Genomic DNA, 19,374 nt, shown 5'->3' on the forward strand with positions numbered 1-19,374 from the left:
CATGACTGGTAATGATATACAGCAGTCGAAATGGGAGAAATTAAAAACTGATATTCACAAAAATATGAAATTAATTAGTGACAAAATATCCACTAATCCATCCAGAGAATCATTACATGCATGTACTGCAACTGATAATAACGATTATGCCACTCGATTAAGCAAGATGGTGTCATTATATAGAGAACTCGAGGATGCGAGGAAATATGAAAGTACCCAATGGATTGATTCCTCATTCCTCTCAGAATATATAGCCACACAGTTGGCACCTAGAGGAATGAGAAACAAAAAGGATTGTGACTTTTTAGACAAAGATTTGCACCTAATATGGAAAGAAGCAGCAATAGAATGTACTGAAAAATGGATGAAGATTGCTGTGGTGCAACGTGAGCGTAATTTAGCTAGAGTACGTGAGGTAATTCCCAAAATTGAACAAGATCTCAGTAGGTTTGAAACCCTGAAAGAGTTTGTGTATTGGAAAGAAAAGATAGATGTTGCTGTTATTGGTATGGAAACTGACCTTGTCTCTAGAAAACTGAAAAAGTTTGAAAGAGACAAGATGGATTACGCTACAGGGAATGTTTTTAATTGGGATACAAAACCTAAAGGAATATCGGCAGATACCCATGGTGTTAGGGTAAAACCCCTTAACACTGACTTTTATTATAAGAACCATTTGCCAAAACCATTCAAACCTGTTAATCCAGCAAAACTTGAGCAAACCAGTCGGTCACCACATCAATCCAATACCCCTTTGAAAAATTCACGTAAGCGGGCATACAAAATTGGAAACCAAACATATTCCCAAAAAATGCAAAATTCTCGGGAGATAAGAAACCGCCAACCTAATCCTAAGAACAGGCGCGAGATAGTGAGGAGTACCCCGTATAAAGGAGCTAAACCATTTATATACTCTAAACCAACCCCACATAGGGAGGAGAAGTTTAGAGCCCACAATAGCTTCCTGCATAAGGAGAGCTTTAGACATCACATTGATAGGACTCAGTCAAGTCATAAGGACTCCCCAAGATATGTCCAACAATATAGAGATAAAGAAAAATGGATACGTGAAGGTGCCATTCCTAAACAAAATATTGCCACAAAACAACAATCACCAGAGAAAGTTAAAAGAAAAAAGGAGATTAGTGAAATTCCACAATGGACCATAGACTTGTTAACTCCAGAAGAGATAAGGCAACATGAGGAAACTGGAGGGGGACTCCTAGTGAGAACCACTAGTTTGGAGGGAGGGCAACGAGATCCCAAACAGGACCATTTTTTAGGGGTAACGACCACCCAGACACCTGGGACTCAGAGAAAAAGGGGGCTAGACGACGTCGAAGGGGCAATAGAGGAGGGCGAGCGATCAAAGAAAGAAAAGAAAAACGAGGTAGATCAGGTGCTGACAGTTCCACGATAAAAATCTTTAACCTGTCCTCACATAATTTGAGTAGCAGTGAAAAATCCCTACTAGAAAAAGGGCTAAATTTTGCCCCAACTGCCAGATCCAACGTATTCCAACTCTATAAAGATCTACATAGGTTCATTAGAACACTGACATTAAAGAGGTTCTTTGCCCTAAAGAAATCGAAAAATAATGATAATTGCATGGACGACATGGCGAATAATCTGGACTTTGAGCCCCTGGATTCTGATTATACACCCGATGCTAGAGTGTTTGAAATTATGGAGGATGGGGAGACCGACTGGTTACAATATATCCCGGATTCCAAAATACAACACACAAATTTCAGACCTAAATCTGTGTTTTATCCCACACATTCCAAAGGGCAATATATAAATACATATTATCAAATTGTACTAGAACAGTTTAAACAATTATGCAAAGAACCTTCTAATAATTATCACAATTTGAATAAAAATGAGAGAGAGGTTCTAAAAAACTTTATGGATAACAAGCAAGTGGTCATCCGACAGGCAGATAAAGGGGGGGGGGGCATTATATTAATGGATCACGCAAATTATAAAGAAGAAGGTCTAAGAATGTTGTCTGATAGAAATACCTATCAAGTTCTCAAAATCGATCCAACCCCAGACTTTATAAAAGAGTTGCGTGTTTTGGTTGATAAGGCCTATTATAATGGAATAATTGATGAACCAGAAAAGCGGTTCCTCGTACCCACCCACCCCTCCATCCCTTACTTCTATCACATTCCAAAGATCCATAAAAACCCAGTGACCCCCCCGGGGAGACCAATTGTTGCAGGGATGGAGGGGTTGGTTGCCAACATATCATCTTACATTGACCACTTTCTACAGCCCATTGTATTGCAAACAGAGGCTTACACTCGCGACTCAATGCATGTATTAGATATACTGCAAAAATATAGGTGGGATAAAGAGTATCTTTGGGTTTCACTCGATGTCGCCTCACTTTATACATGTATACCCCATGAAAGGGGATTAGAAGCAGTCCAATATTTTCTAGTACAAGATGGTTCCGTACCCATAACCCAAGCCCAATTTATTTTAGATTTACTGGAGTTTGCTTTGACACATAACTATTTCAGTTTTATGGATCAATTATATCTACAGACTTGCGGTACGTCCATGGGAGCGGGGTTCGCTCCCAGTTTTGCCAACCTCTATATGGCATACTGGGAGAGCCAGCAGATATGGGCCTCCAACCCCTTTTCCAGAAACCTTGTATGTTATACTCGGTTCATAGATGACATTTTAATCATCTGGGAAGGGGGTCCGGGTCCACTTGCTAAATTTGTCGAGTATTGTAATAACAACAATTTTGGTTTAACTTTTACACATGTTGTTTCAGATGAAAGTTTGGTTTTCTTAGATCTTGAGTTGTTTTCTGACGATAAAGGAGTAATTTGCTCCAGGACACATTTTAAGCCTACATCTGGCAACTCCTTCCTTCATGCATCAAGTTGTCATAACCGCAAATGGATCCAGAACATTCCTAGGAGTCAATATTGTAGACTGAGGCGCAATTGCACCTCGGACAAAGATTATGTAGAGCAGGGGGAAATATTATCCAAAAAATTTATAGAGAAGGGATATCAGGAACATCTGGTTCAGAAGGTGTTTGATGAATTTAAAGTGAGACCCCTAGAAAATAAAGACCAAAATATGTCCAGAAACAATAAACCAGAAATCTCTTTCATTACTCCATACACTGAAGAATCCAGAAGAGTCAGGAATATTATTTTACAAAGCTGGCCAATCTTGAAACAGGATCCCTTGCTCAAAAGTGCTCTGCCCGAGCAACCTGGAGTCATTTTTAGAAAGTCCAAATCTATTAAGAATTGTATTGCCCCTAGCAATATCAAAGACAACACCGCACAAATAAAAAACATGTTTCCTTCTGTCGTTGGCAATTTTAGATGTAACGTTAAGAGGTGTGGTTGTTGTCCCTTTATAAGACATAGAACAAAGGAAGCAATAGATGGGAATCAGCAAACCGTAAAGATTAAGGATTTCATAAATTGCGGGAGCGATCATGTAGTTTACCTCCTCTCCTGTGATTGCCCAAAATATTATGTTGGCAGAACTACTAGGCCGCTCCGCCAAAGGTTTGGCGAGCACAAGCGCAATATTTTAGATGGGATAGAGAAACACAGCGTCCCGAAACATTTTAAAGAATATCATGGTAGTGAAATTGATACCCTCACCATTATGGGCCTAGAAACTATGCCCAAAAAACTGCATCAGGGAGAAAGGTATAGGAAACTTTGCGAAAGAGAAACGTATTGGATTTTTAAGATGGACACCCTGACTCCCAAAGGCCTAAATGAAGCATTAGAGATCTCTACGTATTTATAATTTTAGGCATAGAGTCTGAATATACAATTAACTGCCTTATGTTTTATCCCCCCCCCTTTTTTCCTACACAGCTCTCAAAGTGTCTAACAATAGTCGTATTTAGCACGTGAGGGTGGTGAGTACACTATAGATAGAAATATAATAAGCTCTTGCATGGCTATCACGCAATTTATATCAGCATAACGGCAGCTACATTGCCGCAATTTACTAACCATTGCTAAAAATAATTTTCCCTTTTCTTTTCCAAAATAACCTCCCCCCCCCCCTCTTTTCCTATGTTCCCCTTCCCCCACCCGTCCCCCCTTCCCCTTCCCTCCCTATCTAAACCCCCCCCCCCTTTCTTTCCCCATTTTGTAAATGAACTTTCTGATATACCAACTGCTTTTGCTGCAGTAAGGTCTGATGTGACTAAAAATAGTCCACAGTGAAAAAAAGTCATAGTCCTAATACAATGGGGGAACGAACTCACCTCTATATAGGAGAGAGCAGAAATATATTTAAGCATTCATTTAATCTCTGCATCTAATTTCCTTTTTATTGAATCTTCCTCTAATGTTTAGTATATGTAATTAAGTCGTATAACATATTTTTATTATGAATATTTATACATCTGATATTTATATATTTTTATATATCTGACATATAATCTATGTGTTCTTATCATTAAGAATGTTATAATTGCTATTTATCATGTATTTCCGCCTGCCACGGAAATGATGGGTAAAAAATTCTAACGCGCTGCTAGGGGCCAACAGAGCGGTCCTGACTTCAATCATATGTGTTGCTTAGTGGGTTGCTTAATTATAGTAATCTACCCACTCTCTGTTCGCCCCAGATAAATCTTTCTATCACCGTTGCAACTGCTATCTGCACTAGGGCGAGTCTCCCCATCGCCGCAGTAACTGTTGCTATGACTACGGTGAGAGGCAGCCTAATAAAGGACGTGCTTCAGCTTGCAGCGTCATCTGACGAAGGCGCAGAGCGCCGAAACGCGTAATGACGCAGCAAGCACGTTCGGACTAAGCCACGCCCACCCCCCGAGAGACGAGCTACCGATTACACCAGGACCGCGCTGCTGGCCACAGCGTGAGCGCCATAGCTGCCGGGGATCTAAGCGGAAGGGCTTACCGCTGATAGGCGAATTTTATACTAGCACATTGTAAGTATAACTTTTAATGCGCAATAAACAAGTTTTTATGTTAATGCACTATGGAGCGCTCCCTGTTTTTGTTTTGAAGTTGCACACACCCCAGAGCTGTTTGGAGCGGAGCCAGGCATTGTGAACATAAAGATCGCAGAGGTTGTTTTGGATGACTGTTTGAGACCAGGATTGAAGCGCAGGGGTTATTTGGATTTCTTGATATTATGTCTCGCTGCCTGCCTCATTGACTGCCTGCTGCCACACAATCATCATCATCCTCCTCCTGCTGCTGCTGCTGAATTTACCTCCTGCTGTCTGTGTGTTTCCACTGCCAGGGAGCACATACAATGGCGCTTCCACCATGCGCCACCAGCTATTTATTACGCTCAAAAATAGCTGCATTTCTTTAAAAAAATATATATATAAAAGAGAACGAAGAAGAAGACGAAGAAGAAGACGAAGAAGAAGACGAAGAAGACGAAGAAGAAGACGAAGAAGACGAAGAAGACGAAGACGAAGACGAAGAAGAAGAAGATATAGAAAAAGAAGAAGATATAGAAAAAGAAGAAGAAATAGAAAAAGAAGAAGAAATAGAAAAAGAAGATATAGAAAAAGAAGAAGATATAGAAAAAGAAGAAGAAATAGAAAAAGAAGAAGAAATAGAAAAAGAAGAAATAGAAAAAGAAGAAGAAGAAATAGAAAAAGAAGAAGAAGATATAGAAAAAGAAGAAGATATAGAAAAAGAAGAAGAAATAGAAAAAGAAGAAGAAATAGAAAAAGAAGAAGAAATAGAAAAAGAAGAAGAAATAGAAAAAGAAGAAGAAATAGAAAAAGAAGAAATAGAAAAAGAAGAAGAAGAAGAAGAAGAAGATGATATAGAAAAAGAAGAAGAAGAAGAAGAAGAAGATATAGAAAAAGAAGAAGAAGAAGAAGAAGATATAGAAAAAGAAGAAGAAGAAGAAGAAGAAGAAGAAGAAGCAGAAGAAGATATAGAAGAAGAAGAAGAAGATATAGAAAAAGAAGAAGAAGAAGAAGAAGAAGAAGAAGAAGAAGAAGAAGAAGATATAGAAGAAGAAGAAGAAGAAGAAGATATAGAAAAAGAAGAAGAAGAAGAAGAAGAAGAAGAAGATATAGAAAAAGAAGAAGAAGAAGAAGAAGAAGATGATATAGAAAAAGAAGAAGAAGAAGAAGATGAAGATATAGAAAAAGAAGAAGAAGAAGAAGAAGATGAAGATATAGAAAAAGAAGAAGAAGATGAAGATATAGAAAAAGAAGAAAAAGAAGAAGAAGAAGAAGAAGAAGAAGAAGAAGAAGAAGAAGATATAGAAAAAGAAGAAGAAGATATAGAAAAAGAAGAAGAAGATATAGAAAAAGAAGAAGAAGATATAGAAAAAGAAGAAGATATAGAAAAAGAAGAAGAAGAAGAAGAAGAAGAAGAAGAAGAAGAAGAAGAAGAAGAAGAAGAAGAAGAAGATGATATAGAAGAAAAAGAAGAAGAAGAAGAAGAAGATATAGAAGAAAAAGAAGAAGAAGAAGAAGAAGAAGAAGAAGAAGATATAGAAAAAGAAGATATAGAAAAAGAAGATGAAGAAGAAGATGAAGATGAAGAAGAAGAAGAAGATATAGAAGATAAAGAAGAAGAAGAAGAATAAGTATATACAGTACTAAACAGAATTTTGGACACAACTTCTCTTTCCACCTTTTTTTTTTTTTAAAGGAACATCCCCACATAATCACTTGCTGTTGTTACTTGGAAAAAAAGATGTTTTTTGCATCATTCACCCCCAAAACAAGTGTTGGAAGCTATTTAAGGCCAATTCGAATAGTCAGCTCGAATAATGAGCTCGAATACCGACTCGAATAGTGAGCTCGAATTCCGAGGTCGAATCGAATAGTAAAAAATATTCGACTCGAATATTCGACCGAACTCGAATAATTTACTATTCGAATTCGACCAAACTCGAATAATAAAAAGGGGTATCCGAGCATCACTGGTTGACAGCTTGTTCTGCATGTGCTGCATTATTTCTGCCTTCTGGTGAGTTGGTAACATCTCCGCCACTTTGTGCCTATACCAAGGGTCTAGTAGCGTGGCCACCCAGTACAGGTCATTCACCTTGAGTTTTTTTATACGGGGGTCCCTCAACAGGCTGGACAGCATGAAAGACGACATCTGCACAAAGTTGGATGCAGACGTACTATCCATCTCCTCTTGCTCTTCCTCAGTGATGTCAGGTAAGTCCTCCTCCTCCCCCAGCCACGAACAATACCACGGGAATGTTGAGCAGCACAAGCCCCCTGCGACGCCTGTTGCGGTTGTTCTTCTGCCGCCGCCTCATCCAATGAAATACCTTCCTCATCATCCGAGTCTGACTCCTCTTCCCCACATGACTCTTCCTCCTCCTCCTCCCCCCTCTGTACTGCCGCAGGTGTTGAGGAAACATCTGATTCTGATGTAAATTGCTCCCACAACTGTTCCTCTTCACGCTCCTCCACAGCTTGATCCACCCGGTGCAGGATCAAGTCACCGATGGTGCCTTCACTGCGACTCCCCAGGTTGGTCACCTCCTCAAACGGCCGCATGAGCCTGCTTGCATTTCGCATCAGTGTCCAGTTTGGGGGCCAGAACATCCTCATCTCCCCAGATTGTGTCCTACTGAAATTGTAGAGGTACTGGGTGACAGCTTTCTCCTGTTCTAGCAGGTGAGAGAACATGACCAGGGTCGAATTCCAGTGAGTCGGGCTATCACATATCAAGCGTCTCACCGGCAAGTTGTTTCTCCGCTGAATGTCCGCAAAGAGTGCCATGGCCGTGTAAGACCGCTGGAAATGCCCACACAACTTCCTGGCCTGCTTTAGGACGTCCTCTAAGCCTGGGTACTTTGACACAAATCTTTGAGTGACTAGATTCAGCACATGTGCCATGCAGGGTACATGTGTCAGCTTTCCCAAATTCAAAGCGGAAAGGAGATTGCTGCTGTTGTCACTCACCACGTTGCCGATCTCCAGCTGGTCAGCCACTGATCCACCTGTTTGTTAAGAGCAGCCAGGAGAGCTGGTCCAGTGTGACTCTCCGCTTTGAGGCAAGACATGTCTAAGATGGCGTGACACCATCGTACCTGGCATGCAGCATAGGCCCTGGGGAGCTGGGGCTGTGTAGCTGGAGAGGAGATCGCAGCACCAGTAGAGTTGAACTGCCACTCAGCCAAGGAGGAGGACGACAGCGAAGAGGATGAAGCAGGAGGAGAGGAGGTGGCAGGAGGCCTGCCTGCAAGCCGTGGAGGTGTCACAAGTTGGTCCGCTGCACAGCCGTGTACTCCCTGCTTGCCATCGGTCACCAGGTTGACCCAATGGGCTATGTATGTAATGTAGCGGCCCTGACCATGCTTGGCAGACCAGGCATCTGTGGTCAGGTGGACCCTTGACCCAACACTGTGTGCCAGAGATGACACCACTTGCCTCTCAACTTCACAGTACAGTTTGGGTATCGCCTTTTTATTGAAATAATTGCGGCCTGGTATCTTCCACTGCGGTGTCCCAATGGCCACAAATTTATGGAAGGCCTCAGAGTCCACCAGCTTGTATGGTAACAGCTGGCGAGCTGACAGTTCTGCCACGCCAGCTGTCAGACGCCGGGAAGGGGGTGACTGACTGGCAGAAACTGGCTTCTTCCGCTCAAAGATTTCCTTCACGGACACCTGGCTGCTGTGGGCAGAGGAGCAGGAATGGCTCAAGGGCAGAGACGGAGTGGAGGAGGGTGGCTGTGAAGGTGCAAGGGAGAAAGCGGCTGAAGATGCTGCACCTGAAGGAGGAAGAGGAGAAGGAGGGTGGTGTGAGGATATATGTGGTGATGACTGTCACAGGACCCCTCGTGGCCGGACCGCAAAATGCCTTCCAATCGGTTTCAACACACAGACCATGCAAGCTGTGGTCGCAATTGGTGCGCAGAAACCGCTGGAATTTTGGCAGCAGACCGACTAGAAGGGAGCCTGTGAGTTACGGTAATTACAAATTACACACTATTTCAGGGTATAACTGCCAGCACCTCTGTTACCATCGGACAGAGGAGCCCACTGACTGGCTAAGTCTAGACCTGCAAATAAAAACGGTTAAACACACTATTCTGTCTAGCTAGCGACAATAGTAGCAACTCTTCAGAAGCCCGGGTACAGTTTCTATGTGGCTGAATAGCAGGGTAGCTGGATCAACAAAATGACGTTTGCGTCGTTTTATTAAAATGCAATATAAATAATTAATATATACAGAAAATTATTAAAATCAACAATTATAGAAACATTAATAGCCAGTATGAAAATAAAAAAGGAGAAAATACTTAGTTCGTGGAAATATGTCCATTCTGGGAAAACTTGTAAAGTTCCTGGTTTCAGTTCAAGAGCAAAGTTCCTTTGTTCAGTTCAGACAAGATGGCCACTAACCACATGGTCCTCTGGCTAGCAGCGTGCTCTCGTGAAGGTGGAATTTGGAGGACTGAGGGAGGAGTCCCTCGCAGACACTTTTGAATAATGTACATCTTTGGGTGGAGTCTCAGGTCCAGCCCAGGGGTTGGACAGGGGAGGTTAATCTCCTGGGTGGGTTTCCCATGCCCACCAAATACGACATTTGTCATATCTCGGCTTACACTTTCCGCACACACATGACCATCACAGATTCATATTCCTCAGAATATGCCAGTTCATATGATAACAAACTTGGGCGCGTTTCCATGCCCGGTTACGAAATAGTGGAATACCTCGATTTCTGGTTATGTCAGTGGCCCCAATTTAATATCAAAATATTCACAAGATCCGGACCAGCAGAATGAGATAACTTTCACATCTCTCCTATGAATGGTACTCCTAAAACATGCTAAAGATCATAACTCCATGCTTTCCTACTCTGGCTGAATGGCTCCGCCAAGTCTGCCTTCATGCTGGGCTAGCTCCCTTGGCTCTGAAAAGACTTCTGGTTTGTTAATTAACATCTGAGTGTGAGATCAGCATGGACAAACTGAGTTTTACACCTCTGGCTAATTAACAACTCACAGGCACCAGGCTTCCTGCCAGTTGGTACAAGGGAAAGAAAAAACGCTTTTAAATGAAGGAATGTCATTTTCTGATCGCTGCCCAAGTCTAACCAGGAAGCGATCAGAAAATCGACGGCGAATCTTCCAGATTCACCTGCGTTTCTCACGACTATTCCATGACAATGACGATATCTACGGTAATATGCAGAACATGGGTACCGTTTTTTTTTATTAGTATCTAAGGTAGCCTCCATCTTGTTTGTCTACTTCACATGTGTGGGGCTATGAAATATTGTAGCGTCGCCTGGAAATAGTACATTTGCATCTGAAGGTGAACTCTTGTGAACAGTAGAGCAGGAACTGCTTGTTATGGTAGAAGCAGCTGCGGCGGGCAGCTCTGCCGCCGCAACTGCCTCCAGGCGGCGATCCGTCCGCGCGGCGTCTAGAACGCCGAGGACGGAGCCTTCCATGCAGGGGATTTCCGTAGTGCGCGGGCGTGCGCACAGACGGGACCTTTATGCGGGGAGGAAGCCCGTCAGCTGACCTGCTGGTCGGCTGACGTCAGAGGAGACCTTCGCCGCTCCTTATTGGCTCAGAGGAGTGGGCGTGCCAGTGGGGTCTCCTCTGCTTCTTAAGCCTACGGGCTTCACTCCTTCCCTGTCTGTTGTCATGAATACTTGCGTGTGAGCGCGCAGACCTTAGGTAGTTCCCTGGTGTTGATGCTACGGATTTCACACCAAGTTAGGATTTATTCTCTTGTTATTTGTTATCTTGTCTAGATTAGATCCGGGGTGTTGATGCCAAGGATTTCACACCCAGATTAGGATTATTATTGTATTGATCACCTGTGTACGACTCTGGCTAGCCCTCTGACTTTGAATCTGCTTTCTGATCCTGTACTTCTGCCCTTCTGTCTACCTGTTGCTGAACCTCTGCCTGATTACCGATTACTCTCTTGCCTCACGATTCTATACCGATACATACCTTCCTGTTGCTGAACCTCTGCCTGATTGCTGATTACTCTCCTGTCTCACGATTTTGTATATACTTACCTCTCTGTTGCCAAACCTTGCCTGCCTGACGATTCTACTCATCAGTGGGCCCTCGCCACTGGTGAGGTACCAGTTACACCAGCTTCTCTGGTGGAACCGTTCTGTTAGGCTGTAAATAAGCCCCAATTACCTGTTCCTAGGGTATCTGTCAGTAGAGTGTTATTGTATATCCTAAGCTGCTGTCCAGTCCGGGTCACCTGCCCCTCGGGTGTTCTCGTGCTAGCAGTACTATCCGAATCACCCACTTCCTGGGTGATTCAGCCTCTTTGTTATTGTACTCTCCAGCTTTCTGGAACTTGTACGCTAGTGCACGCTGTGTACTGTTAGTACCTCACCAGCCCCTCTGGTGAGGTCTGGTCAAACTATTAAAGCTACTTTCGCACCCAAACACTCACACTTTATAGGTGTCCAGAGGTTAGTTATACTTGTATTATTGGTGATTTTGCAGATCACCCATAATCGGGTATATATCTGTATTCTTGGTGATTCTGCAGATCACCAATAATCAGATTCTCTCTGCGTGCTGACACCAATCGTTACACTGCTAAATGGACTTTGATCTGCTGTGAAATACTGTCTCAGATGTGTACTATTGTCACCTGGCTCAAAGAAGCTGCTAATGTGATTGTTTGTATGACAATGAAACTACATTTGCATTTGGTTCCTCTGGATACAGGTAATTAGCTAACAACCCTCTGTTCTGTCCTGGATCTTGCATTGCTTTGAACTTTGTGTATATGTAAACAAGCCAATATACAATCCAGAATAAATGAGTCTGGACAGTTGGAAGCTAACGCAAAACACTGGGAGCCACTTATCCCTATTGGCCCCTTAAAGGATATTGGCAATATATTACCATAAAATATAACTTTTATTTGTCAGAAATTCATAAAATCGGGCTAACAACACCATCACCATCTAACAAACGGTGGGGGCAAAAACGATAAACGTTTATATAAGTGTTTGGAGTACTATTGACCATGTGTTTGGAGTACTATTGACCTGTAACGATTGGTGTTAGTAAGAACAGAGTTTCTGATTATCAGGTGATCTGCAGTATCACCTATAATACAGATATATACTTGATTATATGATGATCTTCAGAATCACCAATAATACAGATATATAGATACTGAAGTGTTAGCTAAGCAATGCTAATATACCACTAAGAAGTGACGTAACCTAATCACACTTTAATACACTAAGTGTGGTGATTGGTGTAACAGTAGTACTGGCAGTATTTGCACTACCTCACCAGAGGAGCTGGTGGGCACTACCCGTACTGTACCTCTCACCAGAGACAGGGGGTCCCTGGTGAGAGTAGAATGGTCAGACAGCTCAGATCGGCAACAGACAGGACAGGTACAGAATGGACAGACAGAGGCAGAAATGAGTATCAGGCAAAGTTGGCAACAAGGTCAGATGGGCAGAGGTACAAAATCAGGAGACAGAGACAGAACGGTAATCAGGCTAGGTTTGGCAACAGGATCAGATAGGCAGAGGTACAGAATCACTGAGAGTGAGATTGGTCAGAACTAGCCAGAGTCATACACAGATAATAACAGTAATTAACAATATTAAGCTATCAAGTCGATTCTAACTTAGTGTGAATTCCCTGCTCCTGCTGGTTCTAACACACTAGGGAACTGACTAAGATCTGAGCGCTAACACAAAGTATTCACGACAGCAGACAAGTTGCAAGTGAAGCCGAGAGGCTTAAGAAGCGGAGGAGACCCCCAAGGCATGCCCACCAGCCTCGGCCAATCAGGAGCGGCGAGCGTGCCCTCTGACGTCAGCCAACCAGCCGGTCAGCTGACGCGCCTCCTCCTGGCATAAAGATCCTGACGGTGAGCACGCGCACGCGCTAATGTGCCCCTGAGCACAGCAGAGACACGCGTCCTTGGCGTACTAGATGCCCGGGATGCGGAAAAACCAGCAGGCAGGGACCCAGCAATGACTGCTGTCCACCGCAGCTGACATGTCACTATTCATTACAGTACCCCCCCTTGAGGCGTGGACTCCAGACACGTACCACACGGCTTCTCAGGGTGTAGTTCATGAAAACTTTGCCTAATTCCTCAGCATGCATGCGATGAGCTGTGGCACCCAAGATCTCTCCTCAGGCCCATACCCCTTCCAGTGAACCAGATACTGAATAGAGTTGCGCACCCTACGAGAATCTAATATCTGCTCAATCTCATACTCGGGTTCTCCATCAATCACTACAGGGGGGGGGGGGGGGGGGGAGAGGAATCCACATGCACTGCAGGCTTCAAAAGAGACACATGAAAAGACTTCCCACATCTCATACTGGAAGGCAGAGCGATCACATAGGTCACATTGTTAACTTTCTTGGATACCGGATATGGGCCTATAAACCTAGGGCCTAGCTTGGCTGAGGGCTGTTTCAACGCTAAGTGCCGTGTAGAAACCCACACCATATCCCCAGGAACAAATTCCCATTCTGCAGACCGCTTCTTATCAGCATGTCTTTTCTGGGTCACAAAAGCCTTTTCCAAATTTCTTTTCACCATAGCCCAGATGTCCCTGAAAGATCTCTGCCAATCTTCCATAGCAGGGAGAGAAGAGGACACCACAGGTAACGGAGAGAACTTAGGCGATCTCCCTGAGACCACCTGGAAGGTGGAGAAACCAGAAGAGGCACTCTTCAGATTATGGGCGAATTCCGCATATGGCAGGAATTTTGCCCATTCCAACTGAGCATCAGCCACATAGCACCTGAGGAACTGCTCAAGTGACTGATTGACTCTCTCGGTTTTCCCATTGGTCTGTGGGTGGGTGGTCCAATGGAATAAAGTGAGCCATTTTGCTGAATCTGTCAACTATCACCCAGATGACAATTTTACCCTCCGATCTAGGAAGTTCACCCACGAAATCCATGGACAAATGGGTCCACGGTTGCTTAGGCACCGGCAAAGACTGAAGTGTGCCCACCGGAGCCTGTCTGAACGGTTTGTTCCTGGCACAAACCGAAAAATCTCGGACAAACTCCTTACAATCTGTTACTAGGGACGGCCACCACACACACCTAGCGAGCAAGTCCTGCGTTCTAGCCACTCCAGGATGTCCTGCATTCTTATGTGCATGAAACAACTGTAAAATCTGCAACCGGAAATGCATAGGGACGAACAGTACCCCATCTGGTTTCCCTTCTGGAATATTACTTTAATAAGGACCCAATGCAGACAACCAATCCTCCCATGTGTCAGTGGCTGCTATGACAATTTTCTTGGGCAGGATATTCTCCGGGGCTGGTGGTTGTACTGTCTCAGGCTCAAAACATCTAGACAGAGCGTCTGCCTTGATGTTTTTACTTCCTGGTTTGTAAGTAATGACAAACCTGAACCTCGAGAAAAACAAGGACCAACGGGCTTGTCGGGGACTAAGTCTCCTGGCCCCCTCGATATATTCTAAATTCTTATGGTCAGTATAGACCGTGATCATATGCTCTGCTCCTTCGAGCCAATGGCGCCATTCCTCAAACGCGAGTTTGACCGCCAAGAGCTCGCAGTTCCCAATATCGTAATTTCTCTCGGCTGGAGAGAATTTCCGAGAAAAAAAAGCGCACGGATGCAATCTGCCCTGAAGACCTGAGTGTTGAGACAGCACAGCCCCAACCCCTACTTCAGACGCATCCACCTCCACGATAAAGGGAAGACTGACATCAACATGCCGCAAAATGGGAGCTGAACAGAACAATTCCTTCAATGTTGCAAAAGCAGCATGTGCTTCCGCCGACCAATTGTAAGTGTCTGCCGCCTTTTTATTAAGTTCTGTGAGGGGTGACACCACAGAGGAAAATCCTTTAATAAACTTCCTATAGTAGTTGGCGAATTCAAGGAACCTCTGGAGTGCCTTCAACCCCAAAGGTTGTGGCCACTACAGTACAGCAGATACTTTACTGGGGTCCATGGTGAGACCAGCAATAGAAATGACATAACCCAAGAAGGGAACTTCAGAAACTTCAAAGAGGCATTTCTCTAGTTTTGCATATAGAGAGTTCTGTCTCAGTTTTCTTAACACATACTTCACATGTTCCCTGTGTTCAGCTAAAGTGGGTGAAAAAATGAGTATGTCATCCAAGTAAACGAGGACAAACCGCCCTAAAACCTCCCGGAAGACCTCATTGATCAACTCTTGGAAGACGGCTGGAGCGTTACATAACCCGAAGGGCATAACCAAATATTCGTAGTGCCCGTCGGGCGTGTTGAATGCTGTCTTCCATTCGTCACCCTCTCTTATGCGGACCAGGTTGTATGCCCCTCTGAGATCAAGTTTGGAGAAGATACTGGCATTAGTAACCTGGGAAAACAAATCATCTATCAGAGGGAGTGGATAACGATTCTTTACAGTAATTCTGTTTAACCCTCTGTAATCAATACATGGCTGAAGCCCACCGTCCTTCTTTTGCACAAAAAAGAAACCCGCTCCGGCCGGAGACTGTGAAGGACGGATGAACCCTTTAGCCAAATTTTCTTTAATGTACTCCTGCATAGCAAGTTTCTCAGGGCCAGACAAGTTATACCAATGGCCTGTAGGGGGCATACAACCTGACCTGCACTCAATAGGACAGTCAAAACTTCTATGCGGTGGAAGTTTATCTGCAGCTTTGGGACAAAAGACGTCAAGGAAATCATAATGTGCGGGCAACCCTTCCATCTGAACCTTGGTGGCACAAACAGCAACTTTCTCCAGACAATGATGATGACAGTGAGACGACCAGCCTAATAGCTGACCAGAACTCCACTCAATCTGAGAGGAATGTTGTTGTAGCCATGGCATACCAAGAATCACTGTAGAAGTAGCCATTTTGAGCACAAAGAACTGTATTTGTTCCTTATGAAGTACCCCCACTTGGCATAATAATACAGGAATCTGTGACAGAGGTTGTTTCCCCTGAAGTGGAGAGTCATCCACTGCAGTTACAAAAATCTGTCTGTCTAGGGAAACAATGGGAACTCCCAATTTCATAGCAAAGTCAGAGTCTATGAAATTGGCTGCGGAGCCCGAGTCTATGAACGCCTGGGTAGATAAGACTCGATTCTCCCAGGTAATAGAACACGGGAGCAGCAGACGATTTTCTTTTAGAGGTAAGACAGGCTTGCCTAGGGTAGTACCTCTAGCTACACCTAGGCGGCAGAGTTTTTCCGCCTTCGTGCGGCAATTCTGTACCACATGGCCCTTCTCTGCACAGTACAAACAAAGTCCCTCAGTTAGTCTCCGACTCCTCTCTACCTCCGACAATTTAGAATGTCCGATCTGCATCGGCTCATCCCGGGGAAGAGAAGGAGACAGTGAGGAACTAGCAACAGGCATAGATCTCCCTGAGAGTCTACCTCGGGTTTGTCTCTAATAACGGACCTGGCGATCTATCTTAACCGCCAATGAGATCGTCAGTGGTTTTATGCTCAGGATGACTTAACATTAGAGATGTAGCGAACTGTTCGCCAACGAACGGTTCCAGGCGAACTTTGGGGGTTCGCGTTCGCTTGCAGCAGGCAAACTTTTGCGGAGGTTCGATTCGCCCCATAATGCTCTATTGAGCAAAAAACTTTGAACCTCTACATCACAGTCAGCAGGCACATTATTGCCAAACACACTGCTCTCACTGATGGAGGCCCTCCCTCCCTCCCTCCTCCAAGCAAGGTCCTTATGCCATTTCACTCACTTGTCTGCCTACACTAATTAGTTAAGGGACAGCTGCTACCCTCCACCCTCCTCCCTCCACCCTCCTCCCTCCACCCTCCTCCCTCCTACCCTTCTACCTATTCCCTCCTACCGGAGGGAGGAGGGTCTCGTCTGCCAGGGAATTATACTATTTCAAAAACCAGTTTACATACCATAGCTAGGAATCGAACCTGGGTCTCACTGTGTGGTGGGCAAGCACCATAACTGTTGTGCCACAACAGTAGTAACTGAAGCTGGCCTAGCATTTACTATTTAAGCTCAATGCAATAGAAACATTAGGTTGCTTAAAGGGAACCTTAACTGAGAGTGATATGGGTTTTTCCTGTAAACAATACCAGTTGCCTGGCAGTCCAGCTGATCTCTGTGACTGCAATAGTGGCTGAATCACACCCTGAAACAAGCATGCAGCTAATCCAGTCTGACTTCAGTCAGAGCACCTGATCTGCATGCTTGTTCAGGGGCTGTGGCTAAAAGTATTAGAGACACAGGATCAGCAGGCGATTCAGGCAACTGGTATTATTTTAAAAGGAAACATCCATATCCTTCACCGTTTAGGTTCCCTTTAAGGATTTGTAGCATAAAAGCCAACTCACATTGGCTGGGAATTGAACCCGGGTCCGGTTGCCTGAATCGCCTGCTGATCCTGTGTCTCTAATACTTTTAGCCACAGCCCCTGAACAAGTATGCAGATCAGGTGCTCTGACTGAAGTCAGACTGGATTAGCTGCATGCTTGTTTCAGGGTGTGATTCAGCCACTATTGCAGTCACAGAGATCAGCTGGACTGCCAGGCAACTGGTATTGTTTACAGGCAACATCCATATCACTCTCAGTTAAGGTTCCCTTTAAGCAACCTAATGTTTCTATTGCATTGAGCATAAATAGTAAATGCTAGGCCAGCTTCAGTTACTACTGTTGTGGTACAGTGCTTATGGTGCTTGCCCACCACACAGTAAGACCCAGGTTCGATTCCCAGCTATGGTATGTAAACTGGTTTTTGAAATAGTATAATTCCTTGGCAGATGAGACCCTCCTCCCTCCGGTAGAAGGGAGGAGGGAGGAGGGAATAGGTAGGAGGGAGGAGGGTGGAGGGTGGAGGGAGGAGGAGGGTGGAGGGTGGAGTGTAATTGAAAATTGACCTTAAGTAGAGATGTCACGAACATAAACGGTGAAGGATATGGATTTTTCCTTTTAAAATAATACCAGTTGCCTGAATCGCCTGCTGATCCTGTGTCTCTAATACTTTTAGCCACAGCCCCTGAACAAGCATGCAGATCAGGTGCTCTGACTGAAGTCAGACTGGATTAGCTGCATGCTTGTTTCAGGGTGTGATTCAGCCACTATTGCAGTCACAGAGATCAGCTGGACTGCCAGGCAACTGGTATTGTTTACAGGCAACATCCATATCACTCTCAGTTAAGGTTCCCTTTAAGCAACCTAATGTTTCTATTGCATTGAGCATAAATAGTAAATGCTAGGCCAGCTTCAGTTACTACTGTTGTGGTACAGTGCTTATGGTGCTTGGCCACCACACAGTGAGACCCAGGTTCGATTCCCAGCTATGGTATGTAAACTGGTTTTTGAAATAGTATAATTCCTTGGCAGATGAGACCCTCCTCCCTCCGGTAGAAGGGAGGAGGGAGGAGAGAATAGGTAGGAGGGAGGAGGGTGGAGGGAGGAGGAGGGTGGAGGGTGGAGTGTAATTGAAAATTGACCTTAAAATAGGGGTTTATGGGAAATCTAGATTTTTCCCTGGGACTTTTGATGTGTATTTTACTCAATCCTGTGTGCCTCCAGGTAGTACAGCCCTTGAAACATGTTTTCAATCATTATTCCAGCCGGTAGAAATTTTTTACATTTTCAAAGTTCGCCTCCCCATTGAAGTCTATTGCGGTTCGCAAACTTTTTTGCGAACCGAACCTTTCGCGGAGGTTCGCGAACAGGGTTCGCGAACCGAAAATCAGAGGTTCGTGACATCTCTACTTAACATAAGATCCGCCACTGCATCCGATAACCCTGTCAAAAAACAGTCTAGTAAACCAAACTGTCCCCACCTAGCCGACACAGCCCATCTTCTAAATTCAGCAGCGTATGCCTCGACAGTGTTATGCCCCTGCCTGAGGGTTTTAAGTTTCCTTTCTGCGGTCACCGCGATATCGGGATCGTCATATATAATTGCCATGGTTTTAAAAAAATTGCTGTACAGAGGTCAGGGCCTCATGACCAGTGGGAAGACTGTAAGCCCATGTCTGCGAATCCCCGGATAACAGAGTTTTGATAGATGTCACTCTCTGGCTTTCTGACCCTAAAGATGTAGGTCGTAACTCAAAATAGGACAGGCAACGGTTCCTAAAATTCTGAAAATCCGACCTATGCCCTGGAAACCTTTCAGGGAGAGGTATTCTAGGTTCCATAACCACAGGGGATGGCACTGGTGCATTAGTTGCCTGAAGGGTCCGTACCACTTCAGATAACTGGTTGATCTGTGTCTGTTGAGCGTTAACCGTGTTGGTTAGGCCGTTAACGGCCGTGGTTAACAGTTCAACCTGGCTGCACAGTGCATCCATAGACATTATTGGTCTGCTGTTCTGTAACGATTGGTGTTAGCAAGAACAGAGTTTCTGAATATCAGGTGATCTGCAGTATCACC

At 44.4% G+C, this 19,374-nt stretch overlaps 1 protein-coding gene across 1 annotated transcript; it reads right to left on the minus strand.

Moving 5' to 3' along the window:
* Window positions 1–5,888: 5,888 nt before the first annotated feature.
* On the minus strand, window positions 5,889–15,214 carry LOC137536708 (uncharacterized; the record flags this gene model as incomplete). Its single annotated transcript, XM_068258935.1, has 4 exons — window positions 14,936–15,214; window positions 13,456–13,653; window positions 6,355–6,614; window positions 5,889–6,264 (listed from the first exon to the last, which is right to left on the minus strand). Coding segments are annotated over exons 1-4 (1,113 nt in total), but the record flags the coding sequence as incomplete, so codon positions are not given.
* Between the last annotated feature and the right edge of the window lie 4,160 nt (window positions 15,215–19,374).

This window comes from Hyperolius riggenbachi, chromosome 10 (assembly GCF_040937935.1).
Source record: "Hyperolius riggenbachi isolate aHypRig1 chromosome 10, aHypRig1.pri, whole genome shotgun sequence".
NCBI lineage: Eukaryota > Metazoa > Chordata > Amphibia > Anura > Hyperoliidae > Hyperolius > Hyperolius riggenbachi.